The 20,517-nt window shown below is 34.7% G+C and overlaps 2 protein-coding genes across 3 annotated transcripts; one reads left to right on the top strand and one right to left on the bottom strand.

The window, feature by feature from the left end:
* The first annotated feature begins 881 nt into the window (after positions 1-881).
* Positions 882-2,443, top strand: LOC101212992 (early nodulin-like protein 3). The gene is made up of 2 exons (XM_011653167.2): positions 882-1,172; positions 1,710-2,443. Exons 1-2 carry the CDS (start codon positions 1,001-1,003, stop codon positions 2,288-2,290), a joined length of 753 nt encoding a protein of 250 aa, XP_011651469.2. The 5' UTR covers positions 882-1,000; the 3' UTR covers positions 2,291-2,443.
* Positions 2,444-2,491: 48 nt separating this feature from the next.
* Positions 2,492-19,175, bottom strand: LOC101213231 (protein disulfide-isomerase 5-4). Of its 2 annotated transcripts, none has more exons than XM_031882493.1 (15): positions 19,147-19,175; positions 15,490-15,580; positions 15,165-15,259; positions 14,884-14,941; positions 14,455-14,639; positions 14,274-14,331; positions 13,395-13,435; positions 13,161-13,235; positions 12,497-12,553; positions 10,303-10,369; positions 4,498-4,644; positions 4,058-4,279; positions 3,110-3,262; positions 2,909-2,986; positions 2,492-2,828 (listed from the first exon to the last, which is right to left on the bottom strand). In XM_031882493.1, exons 1-15 carry the CDS (start codon positions 19,158-19,160, stop codon positions 2,751-2,753), a joined length of 1,419 nt encoding a protein of 472 aa, XP_031738353.1. In that variant the 5' UTR covers positions 19,161-19,175; the 3' UTR covers positions 2,492-2,750. The 2 variants fall into 2 exon arrangements, with proteins under 2 accessions (XP_031738353.1, XP_004151953.1); XM_004151905.3 differs by lacking the exon at positions 19,147-19,175 and adding an exon at positions 16,153-16,369.
* Positions 19,176-20,517: the final 1,342 nt, after the last annotated feature.

The raw sequence follows: 20,517 nt of genomic DNA, 5'->3' as shown, positions 1-20,517 counted from the left end.
AAAAATATGTAGGATAAAATTAGGTTGCTACAACCCTAATTGTATACCATAGTTGTTCGAGTCTCGCCATTTTTTCCTTTGTTACTATAACTAGAGGCATGTATCAAATAGTTTATAAATAGTCCATTGGACCACACCAATGTGAGGATCTCTTATGCTAATTGGCTCTCGAATATCTCAAGACCAGACGAAGGAGAAGTGAGACAAAGGTCAAGCCCACCAAGGCCCAGATCTCATCCAGTGCCAATAATGTTGTTTTTCAGTCTTGTTCTCAGAATATATAACCCTTTAACTTGAGGAAAATCTTCAAGTCTATTTAAGAACAACAATGAACATTGGACTACAACTACGAGTAAAGTGTAATTTTGTCAATAATGGAAGGATTGCTTTGTAAAGATGACTTTGGAGATCAATTATAAAGAAACAAAAATCCACAAAAAGTTTTTAAGGAAAATAAAACTCAGGTAAACTATAGTGGAAACAGAATATATATAATTAACCATATTTCACGTTGAAGAATAACGAGGCATCTAGAACAAAAAGAGAATGAAGAAGAAGAATGAAATATATTTTGAAGGCGAACAAGGAAGAAACAACATGAAGATCCACTAATCATTCTTAAAATAAAGGTTGAAACTTTTAATTATCATTTAGATTGTTCTCAAATGGAGGGTCAATTTTAGATTTTTTTTTTTTCTTTTTCATTGAAACTCAGATCACAAGATATGAATATTCTAAAAAAGAGTGAAGCAAAGCATAAACCCATTTGAAATCAAGAAATCTAAAGGAGACAGATTATCAATTTTCAGTACCTTAGAGAAAGCTTCAATGGCACAGTTTTGTGAGGTTTTTCCATTGCCATTTATCTTTAAAAGGCCATTTGATTGGCATTCTAAAGCTGCACCAAAAAGAGTACCCAGATTCCTGTTAGTTGTTGGTGATATTTACTTTTCGGGATTTTGGAGAAGAAATTTAATATACTTCCCGTTTAAGAATTGTAATGGCTAAATTAGGGTTTGCATTTGGGGCTGTGGTTTGTGTGATGATGTTTTTGCAAAAAGGTGAGGGCACTCAATTCATAGTTGGAGGAGCAAAGGGATGGAGTGTTTCAATGGCACAAACTTATAATCAATGGGCAGAAGCAAACAGGTTTCAAATTGGAGACTCTTTAGGTATGTGCCTTCAAATTTCATACTTAATATTCCAAAAGCTACAACCAAATCCAAGACTCAACCATTCCATTCCCATCTCGTAATTAGGAACTTATTCATTTATTTTATTTTCTTCTTTCAACTTGGATCTTTTGGCCAAAGTTATACTATTTTGTATTGTATTCTAAAAGATCAAAGTTATTCTGTCTTAGTGTATTCTAGATTTGTTGGCAATATTTGATTATAAACTAATTGTACAAAACCTACGTTGGTCACCTACCTAGAAATTAATTATCTAGAATTCTCTTAAACACCTAAATATTATAGAATCGGATGGGTTATCCGCTAAGATTAGCGTGGGTGCAGGTAAGCTAGTCCAAATACCTACAGATCTTAAAAAATATTTAAAAAATAAACTAATAGTACAAATGATTAATCATGGGGCATGGTCATGGTCCTATATGTTTAGAATTTAGGGTAGAATTTCTTCTAGGAGAGGAAACAAGAGTAAGCTACGCATTAAAAGCATAGTTAAGGTTATGGTCCTATATTTTGCAGTTTTCAACTATGATGGTGGCCAAGACTCAGTGCTTCAAGTAACACAAGATGACTACACTAATTGCAATATTCAATCTCCAATTAAACAATATTCTGGAGGCCATTCCGTTTTCCAATTTGACAAATCTGGGCCTTACTATTTCATCAGTGGAAACAAAGACAATTGCCTAAGAAATGAGAAGCTTGTGGTGATTGTGTTGGCTGATAGAAGCAATTCAAATTCTAATCAAACCACCACTTCTCCAATCTCTGCTCCATCTCCATCTCCATCTCCATCTCCATCTCCCCCAAATTCTACTGAGCCAACACCTTCTCCTGCACCGGCAAATGATCAAACGGGTGCGCCTTCTCCCCCTCCGTCAGGGTCAACTGAAATCAACCCATCTACACCACCTGCTGAGGAAATCAATCCATCTCCTCCAACTACTGGGGTAGAGTCTCCATCTCCATCTGCAGGGACTGTTGAGATTAACCCAGCACCTCCTGTATCAGGGCCACCACCAAGTGTCGGATACTCGATCATCTCGGGTAGCTTTGGCTCCATTGGAGCGTTTGTTGCAGCTGTTTTCTTATCTTTCTAAGTACATAGATCTATTCTTTTAAATCTTTGTAAATGGTATATTTACCTTCTCAAAACAAATATTTGGTGGCTTCGTGTATACAAAAATGAGCAAGTCAATGTATTTTCTACTGTGAGAATTCTCTATGTTTTTAACAGTCAATCAATTCAACCAGTTCATGGAGAGTTTGCATTTTCCTAACAATAAAAAAAGATAAAAATCTTCTCACTTTCTCAGTTTAGAAGATTACCTGCTCAGAATCATTAGAAAATGTGAATGCATATAATTGAATTTATTCTGGAATTCAAATCCTACAAAATCATTTTTCAAGCAGGAAAATTTTCAACACAAAACCGCTTCTTTGCTTGTCTAAAAAAGCAATATGTGTAATATATATATATATATATATATATTCAACTAAAGTTTCACAAGTCTTAAAAAAAGCGGCATGTAGTGAAAATTCCTGGTAAAACTATGACTATCAAAAATTTTTGCCTAATTCAACTTTCTTCATGAGTCTAATAGTATTGTGCAGGAGTGCATCCAATATTCCAGCCACCTGTAACATAAAGGAACCACCAATCAGACCATACTGATCATCAACAAGAGTCGAGGAATGAAATGGATACGTATACTCACAGTAAAAACACCTCCAATTATGGCACACACATTTGTGATAAAATGTGAAAAGGACTTTTGGTTTTCCGTAATCACAACCTTTTGATGCAAAGAAAAAGGAAGGATTTAAGGTGTGGCAAAAACCATATGTACTACTTAGAACAAAAATGCAGTCTTTAGATTATAAATCAAGAGATGATAAATGTTTCAAATGTACAAAACCTGCATGGGAGAGAGCACAAAATGGAATTTCACAACCGGTATATATAGACTCTGGGATACGCTGCTGTGTGCTGTGTATTCATACTCTTCAAGTAACTTGCCTGATCTCCTCGTCAGCACCTCTGTTTTAACTATTTGAAGATAATGCTCTATCTGCGAGGGCAAATACAATGACAAAACAGTATATTTAGTGCACATTCAGCAATATCACATTGTTCATAAAAGTATATCACATCGTTCATATTTGTGTATTCAGGAGTGCATTCAAAAGATAGTACTTTAAATATATATATAAGACATAGAAATGTATTAGCAAAGAACAAAGGAGAAATTGCTTAGGGGTAGGGAGCGAGAGAACCCCCTCCCAACAGGATCTAATTACAAAATAACAACAATAATAATCTAATGGTTGAAAATTCCTACAAAAAAGAATTGAAATCTGTGAACTTACTTATCTTCAAAAAGTCTTTTATTCCTTTCAAGCTGAAATTATGTGTGTTAAGAACTGTAATAAAGTAAAGTTTTTTTCCTTTTAATATTTCAAAGTATTTATATCCAATTAGATATACCTTCTGCATTATAAACTTCAAAGTAATTTGGGAATCAATATAAAGGGAAAAAAACAAAAAGGATAGGAAGTATTTTAAGAGAGAAATACAGAGGGAGAAACTATTAGCATGGAGAGACCAGTGAAAGCAAGCATGCTTAGAAGCAGCAGTTAAAAGCTTTTCATTGATCTCTCTTTAAGGCGATGCAAAATAATTTATGTGTAGAAATTCAATTGTATAAAAGCACACAATATTTACTGTCTATAATTATGAACAGTAATTGCTGACTTGACAAAAAAAAATGCTCACGATAAGCAAGTTAGTATCACTGACTTCACAGACATGCGCATGGTGAACACTAGAACACAAACTATTCAGGAGATCATATCCAAAAACTTACGGTAACATTTGCACCCAAGTCCCGCTGATTAATAAATGACCGCCCATTCAACCTGTCATGGCTTATACCAATGTACGGAATTAATTGTTTAGCATCACTAAATGCCTTGGGGGAAATCTTCCTACCGAATGAAAGGTGAGATATGATGTGTGACATATTCATTTGAGATGCATCAAATGAATGAGATTCTGAACGAGCTGCAATTACAAGGCTTCCTGGAACCTGCAAAGCAGTTAACTTCAGCAACAAAACTCCAAAGCTCCAAGAACGCAGGGACAGTTTATTTTAACCAATCAAATTGAAGAAATATGAACATCAAACATCAAGAGGAAGAAATTTTTTAAAACAAAAAAAAGTTAATTCCTATCAATTCAAATGAAGTAGATGCAAAAAGTTCCCCACTTCTTTTTTCTTAATTATTATTTAAGTATGAATTTGACCTTCTTTACGCGAACATATCCTTCAATCCGGCAGCCTCCTGCTGATGGAGCAGGCCTCTTAACATTTCCTGTTTCATTGTTGGATTTGTCCTCCAAAGCTAGCTTTTGCGATCCTGCTGGAAGTGGTGCAATCAAATCTTCCATTGTCTGAGAGAAAAAATGTCAGAGATCAGCTAGTGCTGTTGTCAGATTTATGTACAATTAAATTTCTGTACGGTTAAAATTAGGAAAAAAATGCACTTTTGGTCCTGGGGTTGGACATAGAATTTGGGTTCTTGAAGTTTCAAACTCTACAATTCGAGCCTCTAAGATTTTTGATAAACTCGATTTTAGTCCTTATCCTTACAATTAATACTTTTGGTCCTTACTGTTAATTATCAGTTATGTGGTGCTGACTGCTGCTTGGATATATTTTAATTATTTTCCAAGAGATGTGGCACAAATCGATAAATTCTATATCTTATGCATATTTTTTTAAACAAGAAACAAGACTTTATATTATTGATATAATGAAAAGAGACTTGCTCAAAAGATAGAATGAAAAAAAAATAAAAAACTGTTAGGATTCCTTCATCTGGAAACAGAAAAATCCCAACAAAACACTCTAAAGAACTGATCATAGCAGTGATGAATTTTTTATTTATTTTGATATCCGTGAGTGTCCGGGCCAACTTACGTTGACTTTGACTAATCTCACTGGACAACCTGTCTGACCCTACAACATATTGGTGTCAAGAAAACTCATAGGAAATTAATTCATAGGTAGGTAACTACCATGGATTGAACCCATGACCTCTTAATTAGATATTGAGACTGTCTCCATTCTTACCACTGGGCCAATCCAATCCAAGGGAAATTTACAAGGATAATAACAAGATGAACAACAAGCAAAAGGATAGAAAAGAACTAAGCAATCCAGCACTTTCTAGAGGGGCGGTAATCCTCTCCCACAAGCCAAGTTTGATCACCAAATTCTCAATAATTCACCTAGCACTCAAAACCTCTCTTAAACCTCTTCTCCATACAGTCCCCACTGCCACAGTGTGCTTCTTCTCATGGTCCCCACTGATTATCACATTTCAGTTACCATCATTCACACTACTATTATTTCCACTACTTCTTCTCTCTGTTGGAATTCTTTCCTTTTTCTAGGCTTTTTCCTTGTTAGAATACTAGAATAATTATGGAAAGATTATGGGAATGTATTCCTTATTTTCCTAAATCTTGCCACTTTAGGTGCCATTGTCCAATCAGGTATACCTCACTCCTTCGGTCTTGTTAGTATTGATGGGAAGAACCCCTGGATTCTGGATTCTGGTGCCACAGATCATTTGACTGGGTCCTCTGAACATTTTGTATCTTACATTCCTTGTGCTGGGAACGAGACAATTAGAATTGCAGATGGCTCCTTGGCCCCCATTGCTGGAAAGGGGAAGATTTCTCCTTGTGCAGGGCTCTCCTTACATAATGTTTTGCATGTGCCCAAACTATCTTATAATTTGCTTTCGATAAGCAAGATCACTCATGAGTTAAACTGCAAAGCAATATTCTTACCTGATTCTGTCTCTTTTCAGGACTTGAGCTTGGGGAGGATGATTGGCACTGCCCGGCATAGTAGGGGACTCTACCTCCTTGATGACGATACCTCTTCTAGTAGCATTCCTAGGACTAGTCTCTTATCTTCCTATTTCACTACTTCTGAACAAGATTGTATGTTGTGGCATTTTCGTTTAGGCCACCCTAATTTTCAATATATGAAACATTTATTTCCACATCTCTTCTCTAAAGTTGAGATGGCTACCTTATCTTGTGATGTGTGTATTCAGGCCAAACAACATCGAGTCTCTTTTCCCTCACAACCATACAAACCAACCCAACCCTTCACTCTTGTTCATAGTGATGTCTGAGGACCATCCAAGATAACAACCTCATCTGGAAAACGGTGGTTCGTAACCTTCATTGATGATCATACCCGTCTTACCTGGGTCTACCTTATCACTGATAAATCTGAGGTTTCCTCTATGTTTCAAAATTTCTATCACACCATTGAAACACAATTCCATCAAAAAATTGCTATTCTTCGGAGTGATAATGGTCGGGAATTCCAAAACCATAACCTTAGTGAATTTCTTGCTTCCAAGGGGATTGTTCATCAAAACTCGTGCGCCTACACTCCTCAACAAAATGGAGTGGCCGAGCGAAAAAACCGTCACCTTCTGGAAGTAGCCCGTTCCCTTATGCTTTCTACTTCCCTTCCTTCATACTTGTGGGGAGATGCTATTCTTACAGCAGCTCATTTAATCAATAGAATGCCTTCTCGTATTCTTCATCTTCAAACTCCCTTAGATTGTCTTAAGGAGACCTACCCATCGACTCGTCATGTTTCTGAGGTTCCTCTTCGTGTGTTTGGGTGTACCACTAATGTCCCTAATTTTGGCCTAATCAAACCAAATTTACCCCTCGGGCTTAGGCATGTGTGTTTGTTGGGTATCCCCCTCACTAGCGTGCTTATAAATGTTTTCACCCGCCATCCAGAAAATACTTTGTCACTATGGATGTTACTTTCTGTGAGGATCGACCCTACTTTCCCGTTAGCCATCTTCAGGGGGAGAGTGTGAGTGAAGAGTCTAACAACACCTTTGAATTCATCGAACCCACTCCTAGTGTCGTGTCTAACATCATTCCTCATTCCATAGTCCTACCCACAAACCAAGTCCCCTGGAAAACGTACTACAGGAGGAATCACAAAAAGGAAGTCGGTTCCCCTACTAGTCAGCCGCCGGCTCCAGTCCAAGACTCTGAACCTCCTCGAGATCAAGGTATGGAAAACCCTACTGAACCCTGTACTAAGAATATGATAAGTGAGAATGACAGGTCTAATGTTGTTTGTTCTTGAAAACGTGGAAGAAAAGGACAGTGGTGATGAGATTGAGGTCAGAATAGAAACCCGTAATAATGAAGCGGAACAGGGTCATACAGGAAAATCGGATGAGTATGATTCCTCTCTTGACATTCCCATTGCTCTGAGAAAAGGCACCAGGTCTTGTACTAAACACCCCATTTGCAATTATGTTTCCTACGATAATCTCTCTCCTCAGTTCAGAGCTTTTACAGCAAGCCTTGACTCTACCATAATACCAAAAGATATCTACACTGCTTTAAAGTGTCCTGAATGGAAGAATGCTGTCATGGAAGAGATGAAAGCTCTTGAAAAGAATAGTACTTGGGACATTTGTACTCTACCTAAGGGACACAAAACTGTGGGATGCAAATGGGTGTTCTCTCTCAAATACAAAGCTTATGGTACTCTTGACAGACACAAGGCAAGGTTAGTTGCGAAGGGATTTACTCAAACCTATGGTATTGACTATTCAGAAACTTTCTCTCCAGTTGCTAAGTTGAATACTATTAGAGTTCTGTTATCTGTTGCTGTGAACAAAGATTGGCCTCTATATCAGCTGGATGTTAAGAATGCCTTTTTGAATGGAGACCTCGTAGAGGAAGTCTACATGAGCCCTCCGCCTGGATTTGAAGCCCAGTTTGGTCAGCATGTGTGTAAACTCCAGAAATCTATATATGGTCTGAAACAGTCTCCCAGAGCATGGTTTGACAGATTCACTACCTTTGTCAAGTCCCAAGGGTACAGGCAGGGACACTCTGATCATACTTTATTTACAAAGGTTTCCAAAACAGGAAAGATTGTTGTTCTAATAGTTTATGTGGATGACATTGTTTTGACTGGAGATGATCAGGCAGAAATCAGTCAACTAAAGCAGAGAATGGGCGATGAGTTTGAAATCAAGGATTTGGGAAATTTGAAATATTTCCTTGGAATGGAGGTGGCCAGATCTAAAGAAGGTATCTCCGTATCTCAAAGAAAATACATCCTTGATTTGTTAACCGAGACAGGTATGCTAGGATGTCGTCCCACTGACACTCCTATTGAATTCAACTGTAAACTAGGAAACTTTGATGATCAAGTTCCAGTTGATAAAGAACAGTATCAACGCTTCGTGGGTAAATTAATTTACTTATCTCATACTCGTCCTGATATTTTCTTTGCTGTGAGTGTTGTCAGCCAGTTTATGCAAACCCCTAATGAGGAACACATGAAAGCTGTCAACAGAATCTTGAGATACTTAAAATCAACACCTGGTAAAGGGCTGATGGGAGCATATGCATTCCGTACATCCCGTCGAGTCAACAGGTTGCTGATGTTCTTACCAAAGGGCTTCTCAGACCAAACTTTGACTTTTGCGTTAGCAAGTTGGGCCTCATTGATATTTACGTCCCAACTTGAGGGGGAGTGTTGGAATTCTTTCCTTTTTCTAGGCTTTTTCCTTGTTAGAATTCTAGAATGATTATGGAAAGATTATGGGAATGTATTCCTTATTTTCCTAAATCTTTTCCTTTTTTATTCCATTGTGTACTCTATTTATTCTCCCCTGTACCTATTGTTTTATTCATTAGAAAATAATAACAAACAATCGTGGTTTTTCTCCCGGTACTCGGGTTTCCACGTAAATTGGTGTGAACTCGTTGTCTCTCTTTCAATACTTCCCTTCTTGCCCCTCCTTGTATATAGCACAATTGGAGGTCTTACAAAACCATTATTTTAGCATACGTCTTGAATAGAAAAGCCCCCAATGATGCTAATGTGGTAAAAAAAAGTTGTTTATTATTTTAGCTAATATGATAATATTTCTAAAAATAAAAAAGGGTCATTTCTCTCTTCTTTCAATCTTTCCTCCCTCTTTTCTCACCCACCCATACCACCCACGATTCATTGCTCATCATCCCTAGATCCAACACACTGACACCCATTCAACAGCTCCCACCCGACTCAAATTTAAATATTGAAGCTTCAAGTCTAAACTTGAAGTTTCATACCTGAAACATATTTCGAATTCAAGGGAATTCTCATTCTTTAGGTTGGTGGTGCTCATTCGAATGTTCTTTGACGGGTTACTAGAAAAAGGAAAAGCATTGGGTTTGTTGAAAATTGCAGCTCTGTAGGGAAGCTCTTGGAGTATGGAGGCATTGGAGTGAGGAGAGAGAAAAATAGAGAAGGAAGAGCGAGGCTGGAAAGAAGAAAGATAAATTTAGTTTTGTTTATATATATTTAATCATGTTACCCTTGTGGAAGAAACGAGGACTCTCTTTTTCACCCTTTACCAATTTAATAAATATAAATTTATGCCACATCACTAAACAGTAACAGTAAAGAAAGGCCAAATCCAGTGTTCTAAAAAGACCTCTCGGACACGCACCTAGGCTCAAGGACCAAGTCTGATGCCTCGCCTCAAGGCAAGGCTCACAAAATAAGGCTCACACCTTTTGTGAAACCCCAAAGCTCAAGCCCTGCGCCTTGGGGCTTTTCCATTAGTTTAAGAAAAAGTAATAATTAGAGATTTTTGTCTCTATTAATTAAAAAATAAAATCTACCAAGCCTAAATGCAAAGTTTCTTGTGGTTAGGGATCTTTTTCTTCATTTTCCAACTTCAGCTATGCTTTCTCTACTTAATGTAGTACTTTTATATATACTGTGCCTCAAAAGAAAAACCGAGCTTTTTATTACGCATTGCGCTAAAGCCCCAAAATACTATTGTGCTTTATTGCACCTGAGCTTTAAAAAACACTGGCCATGTTCGCTTTTTATTAACTACAATAACGGAAAGCAAGTGTATTTATCCCTTAAAATTATAAGAAAGTGTAAACATGCAAGTCATCTTCATTATAAAACTAAAATGCAGCTCAAATTTGGAGCATGATGTAATAGTGATTCAAAGTTGAATGTTATATAACCTTAACCAGCGAGTCTGTATCTCGATCTCCATAGTAAGATTCATGGTCATGGTGTCCATGATCATCCCTACAAAAAGAAAAGAAAAAGGTTCAATGACCTAATAAATATGCAGCAGCTTGAAACCCCAAAAAGAAGGGGTGTGGAGAAGCGGAGACCTCTTATATCATATAAGAAGAAAAGGGATAAAAATTTCAGAATGAGACTATTTACTCAAACTGGGGTAAACTACAAGTTCAATAACACTGCTACTATGTTTGATCAGATTCCCTTATTTCAGTTCAATACAATTCTCTAGTTTTCATGCAGGCCAACTGATCGAGGTTCTTCTGAAATTACCTTTTTCTGGAAGTCAATATAAGATGACTAAAAGGAAATAATCATTGACTATCAAGAAAATGCAAGGACGTGCTGAGAAATAAAATTGTTCTAAACCCATGTTGCACAAGCAAATAAATTCCTCCTTTTTTTTCTCCTAAGAAAAGCAATTTAAATTCATAATTCATCAATAACTCCTGCACCTCTACATATTTTTATCAGATTCGATTAAAATTCAAACACAGAGAGAACTAAATAGTGATAAAAGATCTTACAATTATAATCTGTTTTTTCATGCAATTTATTGTCATTTTTTGTTTTTGCTTCTTCCTGCCAATTACCGTTTGCATCACCAATCATTGCATGCTTACAAAAACCTTGAAGGCCTTGCAAACAGCACTTCTACCAAAGTTTTTAAAGAAATAACCAACTTGTGTCCCAAAAAACTAGGACCTGTTTGATACACAATCTGAAAACAGAATTGTGAAAACAAGGAATTTAAAGAAAACAGAGTTGTATTTCATGTTTTTGGACGTGTTTTCTTGGTGTGGTGATGGCAACGTTACCCTTTACAAACATATATGGAAAGGCTCTATTCCAAAGAAAGTCTGATTCTTCATTTGGGAAGTTAGTCATAGAGGCATCAAAACAGCCAATGTTCTTATTAAAAAAGGTGCCGTGTATGATTTCTACTCCTAATCGGTATGTCTTATGCCGTTGTAGTGGGGAGACTATTATGCATCTTGTGGTTTGTTGTGAATATGTACAATCCTTCTAGACAACGATTCTCTCACTTTTCAACTACCACATTGTCTTCCAAAATGATCCTCTCACTCTTATGAATATGCTCCTTATCGGCCATCCATTCAAAAACAAAAAAGAGACCTGGTGCTTCATCATCAAAGCATTCTTTTGGAACATCTGGAACGAAAGCAAGCATCGTACTTTAGAAGATAAGGAACCCCACTCACCTTTTTTATCATCTTTTGTATACAACCTTCATTTAGTGTATATTCGCCCCATACTTTCTTGATTACAATCTTACTTACTTCTCTTATAACACAATGGAATAGTATGTAGTAATCTCTCACAGCAGAGGTGCCCTATTAAAATTTCATATGTTTCTCAAAAAAGAAAAAAAAGTTAATAAAAAAAAGTCGTGTGCTTGATAGCATATTTAAAAGTTAAATTCCAATTTTAAACATTTTCAAAATGTGTTTGAAAATGTATTTATAAACTATAAAGCTAACTATATTAATCTTACACACTAAATATTATGTTGAATATAAACTAGTACTAATTGATTTATAAACTTGTTTTATGTTAAATTTTTGTATAATTACTGATTTGTAGTATCATATAATATATTACATATTTTAATAAACAACAATAATTGACTTTATAACATGAAATACTATATTATCTAGATTTTAAAACTTTGGATACTCTAGAAACAACTTTTTTATATTCATAAAAAAATTGTTTTCACAATTGCATTGTTTGGATCACACAGTCCAAAAACAGTTTTCCGAAATAGAATCCAAATCGCCAACCAAACATATATTTGATAAACACGGTAAATCTGAAAACATAAAACAGAACCTCAGTTGCGTACCATACCAAACAGGCCAAAAACAATTCTGCAGTTATCATGTGCAAATCAACCAACATGGACAAAAATAAAATATTATAGACAGCAAACTTTTTGGATAGAAAATTATATAGACAGCAAATTGAACACCATCACCACCATAATGGATGAAACGGGAATCAGTGAGAACAAAATAATCGATGAGATTCTGAGAACAAAATATATACATAACATGTGTCGTAAGAACTGGATGGAAATACTAATTTATCAAGGAGCAGTTCATTTACCTTACATCACTTCCTTTCCGAAAAATGCGGATAGATGGATAACCTTGTATGTGATGCCTGAATTTCTCATTGTGAAGCATGGTTAGTAAAGAAACTAATTTAGGCAACCAGTGGTCCAATAGAAGATTAAAGAGAAAGGGAAAAAGCCACTAGTAAGGGAATATTATAAGAACCAAAGATATAAAACCTTGCCGGCATTCAAGAGAGCTAAGAAGAATTGATACTATAGACATCAAAATAGAATCATAACAATTATGGATACCAAATTCCTCTTCAGATAGGTAAATCAAACACTTTGACTAGTTTGGAGAATAGCATACAGACAGACAAGATCAACTTTCTGTTAAGAATAATGGCGTGCTACAAGGGCACTATACGTACTCAGAAAAAAAGGTGATAAAAGCTAAGGAATAAAGGTTATTAATGGCAAGCCAAGGGATACTGATAGTTGGTCTTTCTGTAAGACAATTTGGTAAGGTCTATTGGGTAAGATCTATCAGGTAAGTTCCATATATAACACTAACCCTGCATGGGGCAGGGTGTTAGTCATCTTTACACATTAGAATTCTGGGGGAGGAATAGAACCAGGTCTCCGGAATCTACAGAAAATAATGCAATGTTTTTCTATATTATATAGTATCAAATTAAAAAAGCTATCACTTACTTCCGACACAAATCACCTTCTTCTGTGCAATCAACTTTTGCCATAAGAATTCGTCCATCCAATTCTGGATCGTATCTGGATAAACACGTGTTTCATTAAAAAATAGATGGCAGTGACTTAAGAGGGGTAATAAACGTTACTATGATAAAAAAAAAACTTTCAGGATTTCTAACTTTAATCAAACATAATAATAATAATAAATAAATTTTAAATAAAGAACCAAAAGCAGAGCACCTTTCTCTTATAGTTTTGGCAGCCTTCTCCCATGAAGGTTTCTGGAATATAATAGAATTGGTAAGAACATTGAAAACGGTAATGTATTTTTCCAGTGCTCATGATGGAATTCGTGTGCCAGGACTAATTACTATAATGTTTGCACAATGGCGCTATGCATGACCAACTATAGTATAGCTAATGTTTTTGGGCCTAAGATATGTACAATCCACGATAATTCTAGGTCTCAAAGATAAAGGACGACAAGCCCAAGATTCAGCTTCCTAGCTTCATCTTAATTAACATTTGATCATATCAGATTCCTAACATAATAATTATCAGAGAGCAGATGAAACAGCATAGACCATGCAAAACATGTATGAATTTGTAGCTTTCATAGAAAATGATCTGTTCAAGAGTAGGACTTGGAGCAAGTTTTTTTTTTTTTTTGAGAAGTGAGGTCAAGACACAAAGTGCTAGAATTTTTCAGAAAAGACAATTGCATTAACATTAACAGTCATGAAATTGTCAAAGAACAAAGGATCCAACCCTCGTCTCCAAGAGAACTAGCAACTGTTTTTTGTTCTGCCAGCAATGTTTCAACTGTGATAGAATAGTCTATAAGTAATTCTTAAGTAGTTAGTTTACAGAAAAAAATCAAAAACTTCATTTTGATTGGTTCACCATATAGATTCTTAGTTTAGCAGGAAATGGGCAGCTTAAAATTTAGGATGAAAGAGAACCATATACATAATAAAAATTAAAATTCAAAGAAAAATCAAGTACTCGAAAGAGTTTTCACAAATGAATATTAATATCCATTTGCAAATAATTTTAGGATCTTTGTTAGCCATATATAATATAAATACAAAAGCGCACACACAACAGAATCAAGCTTACCAGCCTATTACTCCAGTAGCACCATGGAGCATAAAAATTAACCACCAAAATAGGATGCCTGCAGAAGTGCAATTTGAAATGTATCTAAAGAATTGCATTGATCATAAAGATAAACCAGTTAAAATTAAGAAGTTGAACTCAAAAAGTAAAAATTTAAGCCCCTGATATTAATATTGCTTACTGATTAGCATATCTATCAAAGTTCCGAGTATTCAACACAGCAGAACCTTCATTGGCCTCTTCATCTACTTCATCCCCATGCTTAATCAAATTTGATAGTGGTCCTGAGTGAAACTCAGATCCAGTGGACCGCAAATTTGAATCTATAGAAAATTTACGGATCGTTTTCGTAATATTCAACCTATTCTGTAGAGGAAGAAAATACTTAGCCTGCTGTAAGCCAATGAAGTTCAGAAGGAACACACTCAGGTATTACATGCAGAAACAAGTGAAGATGTTTGAACAAACATAAACTTAACTTGCTTCATATATTTCTGGTGGTGTGGGGAACTTAGACCACTCAATTGTTGTATTGATATTGCTCAATCATATTTACAAACACATTTTTGCATGGGTAAAAGGCTGACGAAATTGAAGGATAAAAACTTACTGTTCCTAAGACATCGTTGACATCTACAGCAGCAAATTCGCATGAGAGTGCAGGGAAACTACAATGGAAGAGATAAAGAAGGAAGATGGGTGAGAAACTAGTCAATCAAAAACTTTATTTTATTCTATTTTTGGTTAGTAATATAGAAAACAACGTGTGGGTCAATATTCTTTTCCTTTTTCTTCCTTAGCGTAACCTGTACCAGGGATCTATTTTTTTTCTAAGAAAACCACTTCCAATAAGGGCTTCCGTGACATGTTATATAAAGAAACATGCAATACCTGATATTAAAGTCCATCCGTAAGAAGTCACCATCAGTACTATTGTCAACAATTACAGATGTAGACGTGCTAACACTCAAATAATTACTCAATTCCTGAAATACAAATTTAAAGATCAAGACCAACAAAAACCTACAGAGGAATATAAAAGGATAAGAGCAAATTGAACAACCAGAAATAAGGAAGATGGCTAAACCACAATATTAACAAAAAGACAGGCAAGCAAGTTGAGCTAGTTGTCTTTAGATTGGGTGGAAAGATAACCCTGCTTCATGCCCCAATAGTTGATTTTGAATATTTAATTAAAGAGAACGAAACAAAGTACCATTCCAAATAAAAAGACCATGGACAGAGCTGCTACTATTGATAATCCTGCACCAGATAATGTTGCCTCCGTTAAATCTCTTGGTATTTTCCTGCACATAAAGAAATATGTCAACGTGTGGAGTACTGCATTTGCAATCAATTCAAGCCTCTTAACCCTGGGTAAATCAACTAAGGCTAAATGCATAACATGATTCAAGCCAGAATCAAATTCCAAACGAATGCTACATCACTTCCAAACAGGCGATTAGGTTGCATATTATTTTGATCTGGAACAACTCTGCGAAAATTACAACCGCCAAGAACAAAAAAAAGTAGATGTAGATCATTTGACGGAAAAAAAAAAAAAACAAGGCCATAAAAACCTCGTACAAACCACCATTCGACCACCTCGCCTTCCAAATTAAATAAAAAAAAAACAAAGAAGCCAATGAACACAAAAATTCCAGAAGCCGATTTACATATACCGCCAACTCCAATCACAAAATTCTGACAAGAAGAAAGGCTTGAGATAAGCAGCAACATTTCAAAGAAAAAGCGTAAACAAAACATAATAAGAAAAAGAAGCGTGGAAGTGCATGACATATCGCAGAAGTGGGTGTTTGAGAAACAGAGACATGGTGTAAATACGAAATGCAAAGAAAGAGAAAGAGATCTAAGTGACCTGTAGAAATCTACAGATTTGAGCTTGGTGGAGGAAATCATGGCTGCGAAATCCACTCCACAGGCTCACTCTCCAATGAAATTTCCCAAGATGAAGAAGAAGAAGAAGAAGAAGAAGTTGGAGGAATTTGCGTGATTTTGGTAAAGAGAGAAGTGTCTCGTCTCTTACAAAGGCGCTTCTCTACGACATCAGTTGGCTCCTCCCGAGTGTAAATCAAAACCAACTTATTTAACAATACGTTTTTCCTATTTTGGAGATATTAGCTTAACTAGTCACTTTTTTAAACAAATTAACATATAAAAATATGGATAATAGAGCTCTCAATTTTCCGAAAATATCAACCAAAAAAAATGTTGATATGGTACATAATTCTAGTAAAATAAAAACAATGTTTTCAAATTTTGAATTTAAATTAATTCATAAATAGGATTCTTTTTAACCCTATCAAAATATTTATAAATATACGACCAAAATATCATAGTCTATATCTATTGAGATGTTGGCCAATAATCATCGCTTCAAAATGGTCACCGAGGTTGGGCGTTGGTGTCCATCGAAAAAATTAGTCAAAAGTTCATGATGACGGTTGCCAAAAAGCAGTCACCGAAAAATGGTGACTAGAGATTGTTGATGATGGTCGATGAAAATTTATCATTAAGAAATGGTCATCGACATTTTTTTTTGCAACAATTGTTATGAAAACAATTGGTCATAGTTGGTCGTTGAATGTTGCTCAAAGGCAGTTGTTGGAGGCAGTGTCGACAACGGTCGCCAAAAACGGTAGTTAAAGGTTAACCAACGACAATCGCCATAAAACAATCACTAAAGGTTTGCCAGTGACTATCGCTGGGAAAAAATCATCAAAAGTTGGTTGACAACAGTTGTCTAAGGTTGGCTGACAATGGTTGTCGAAAAGCAGTCATTGAAAGTGGGTCGATAGCAATGCCGAAAAATGTTGACTGAAGGTTGGCGACAGTGGTCATTGAAAAACAGTAGATGGAGACATGATTGGAAGTTGTTCGGCAACAATCATCGAAGGTTGGCAGTGACCATCACTTGAAAACGATCGTGAAAGTTGGTCGACGACGGTCACCAAAAGTTGTTGTCAAAAAATGGTTGGCGATGATTGTCAAAAGTTGGCTGACAACGGTGGCCATTAAAACCAGTAGCCAAAAGTTAACCAACAATGGTCACCGAAGAAAATATCTTATTTCATAAATGTTAGATTTTATGTCCTAAAACTCGTTGTTTGTAATCATATTTTGTTTTTTCAATAAATTGGTTATTGAAGATTTATTAGTGAAATTGTATACTCTTTTCTTACTCATTATTTATTTATTCTCTCACTTTTCAAGGCCCTAATTACTTATTTATTTTATATGAGAAAAATTATTTGTTCTTTTTGTCCTAATCTTGATTTTAGAATATTAATATTACAATAATTGCAATATGAAACATAATGGTGGTTGATCAGAATAATTTAACTTCATTTGTGATTTTTTTTTTTTACTTTTTTCAATGTATATTTTAAGTTAAATTTGATTTCAAATGATTTTGTTTTGTTTCTTTTATATTGGTTTTGTTTTGGTTTTACTTTGTCTCAGTTTTATATACTAATGTTATGAAATACTTATATTATATGTATTAGTTGGTTGATATACTTACTATGTGTTTTTCATTTTTTAAATTTTATTCAGTTTATTATAGTATTATTAAGTATATGAATGATATAACTCAGTGTATCATTATCAAGTACATCAACAATATATTGTTAAAGCATATCAGTAAAGTGAATCATTATCATGTATATAAATCAAGTTTACAAGTGTATATCAATAGTATATAAAGTATATAAGTAGGACTCCAAACATATCAAGTGTATTTAATCAATCAAATGTCTAAGTGTATTTACAAAGTGCATCGGGTATATCAAACATATCATGTACATCAAACGTATCAAATTTGTTGAGTATACCAATGGAGCATGACAAGTTTATTAGCGTTGTATCAAGTTTATCAAACTTATAAGTGAAACTTTTAAGTGTATCAAACTAATCAAGTGTATCAAGGCCTAAAGGGTATCAAGTGTAACGAGGAGTATTATGTGTTTCAAGATGTTTCAGGTGTGTATCAAAAAACATCGAGTGTATCAAAGAGTATCAGATGCATCAAGTGTATCTATGAAATGTTTCAGGTGTATCAAGAAATATCAAGTGTATCAAGGGTTATTAGGTGTATCGAATGTGTATAAGGTGCATCAAATGTATATCAGTAACGAGGACATTTACGACATTTTACCTCTTGATGTGTGGGCTGGGTTTTGCTTTTGCCATTTTGAAAAATTATAAAGTATATTTGCTATGTACTTAATTATTATAACTTGTTTTATCATTTTTGCAAGTGCTCCTTATAATAACAAGAACATGATGAATAAAAAAAAAAAACTTATAATTTTCTTTATATGAAAGCATTCATATAAATATAAAAGAAGCATTTATAAAAAAATTTGATGATCTCTTCTTAGAAAACAGAAAACTGAAAACATAAAACAAAAAGAAAAATAAAAGTTACCGTACAAGTGTTTTTGTGAGATACTACCTAGTTCTAAAATCATGTTTTATATAAGTTAAAGAATGTTGGGATGAAATCAGATATATTAGAATTTTTTATTGAAAATTATACGAATTATTTACATAGTTCTATCAAATTATATAGATGAAATTTTAACTTTTAAAACTATAAAAAGCTCCAACTTTATGCAAATGATAGGACGACATTTGGTCCTAATTTTTATTGGGAATATATTTCACAAATTTTAGTTTCACCATGATTTATGTAATGTTTGTAAAACTTAATTTTTTATTATGTGTGTGAAAATAATAAATAGAGAACTACTGTAGATGACAAAATTGTGTTGAAAGTATTTACAAAATATAGCAAAATTTACCTTTCTTGAACTCAATGTGATGGATTTAAATAAGGATGAGTAAATTCCTTGCTTCAAGCATAATATAGTTCAAGAGGAAGAATTGTTGAAATTTGTTGATGAACTATCTTCTGCAAGAGGGCTTCAATTTTTGCACTTGTAAAAGAAATGAAACAAAAATTAGTTACAACTACTTTTGTTAGAATAGAAAGTTATTTTGTTTCAATAAAATAACTAATAAAAGTCTTGTAGTCTCAAGGAGAAAATATACAGAATAAATTCATGGAGATGTAGTATGAAAATATGTTCGTATTTGTGTTTTGAATCTATTTTCACACTGAATGTTGAATAAAAGAATTTTTACCTTTGAAGAAAACATTTTGAAACATGCTAAGGAGAAAGAGTGATAAATGAAATGCATCATATTGACAATAAAATAGTACTTTTCCCAAACGTCCAGTTTATGCAATGTCAGACGAATGTCCCATATTACAAAAAAAAAATGTATATACATTTCATACATGTTATGTATTAAAGGGAAGACATATACATTCAACAGAAAATGACCTACTTTGGCAGAATGTCGATGTTTGCCTAGTACTTCGAAATTGTGGTCTACGTACACTCGACCACACTACATAAGACAATGGTGAAACTTACATAAGAACACCATGTATTAGAATATATGTCTCTAAATAAAAATATAGATAATGGTGCGAGAGTGTACCTTATAGTTCGTATCTAACGACGCGTAACAAAAATAGCCAAATCAAAAAGTTAACAGGTAAATTGGAACAATTATACAAAATCTAAAACAATGTTATACTCTATCTCAGAGAACGGAAGTTCGTTCAGTTAAATGAAATTAAACTTCAAATGACAAATAAACTTGTTACGGACAGACCAATGCAAAGAGACCTTATTAGATGTGGGGATATGAAGGACATTGCATCCATATCAAATGCGGTGACACGAAGGGCATAGATAAAATGTAATGCAACATACGGAATAAAATCATGGATGAAAAAAATGCATAAAACACATTATATGTAGTGAAGTGAAGAACATTCAATGGAGAAAATGAATATGGACAGAAAAAATACGTACCAATACGGAACGTCACACAAAAAGATGCACAACAATGGATGAACAAGTGACCAACAAAGGAGAACAACATCAAATGAGGAAAGGGGACAATATATATAAAGGAAGGCAGTAGCAAAGTAAATGATGCAACAACAACCAAAAAAAAATTAATCCTACTGTCAAACGTGTTGTGTTGACAAGACAAAAATAGGCAATGGATGGTCAAAGAAGCATTCACAGGCATGCCACACAAGTCAAAGACAGTCAATGCATGTGAAGGAAAGAAAAAGTTTTTTTTTTTTTTAATTTTCTACACAACCGACATGAAAAAACAGTAAATAAATACTGAGCCA

The sequence above is a fragment of the Cucumis sativus genome, chromosome 3 (assembly GCF_000004075.3).
Source record: "Cucumis sativus cultivar 9930 chromosome 3, Cucumber_9930_V3, whole genome shotgun sequence".
Taxonomy (NCBI): domain Eukaryota; kingdom Viridiplantae; phylum Streptophyta; class Magnoliopsida; order Cucurbitales; family Cucurbitaceae; genus Cucumis; species Cucumis sativus.
This window is presented reverse-complemented; position numbering and strand designations above follow the sequence as displayed.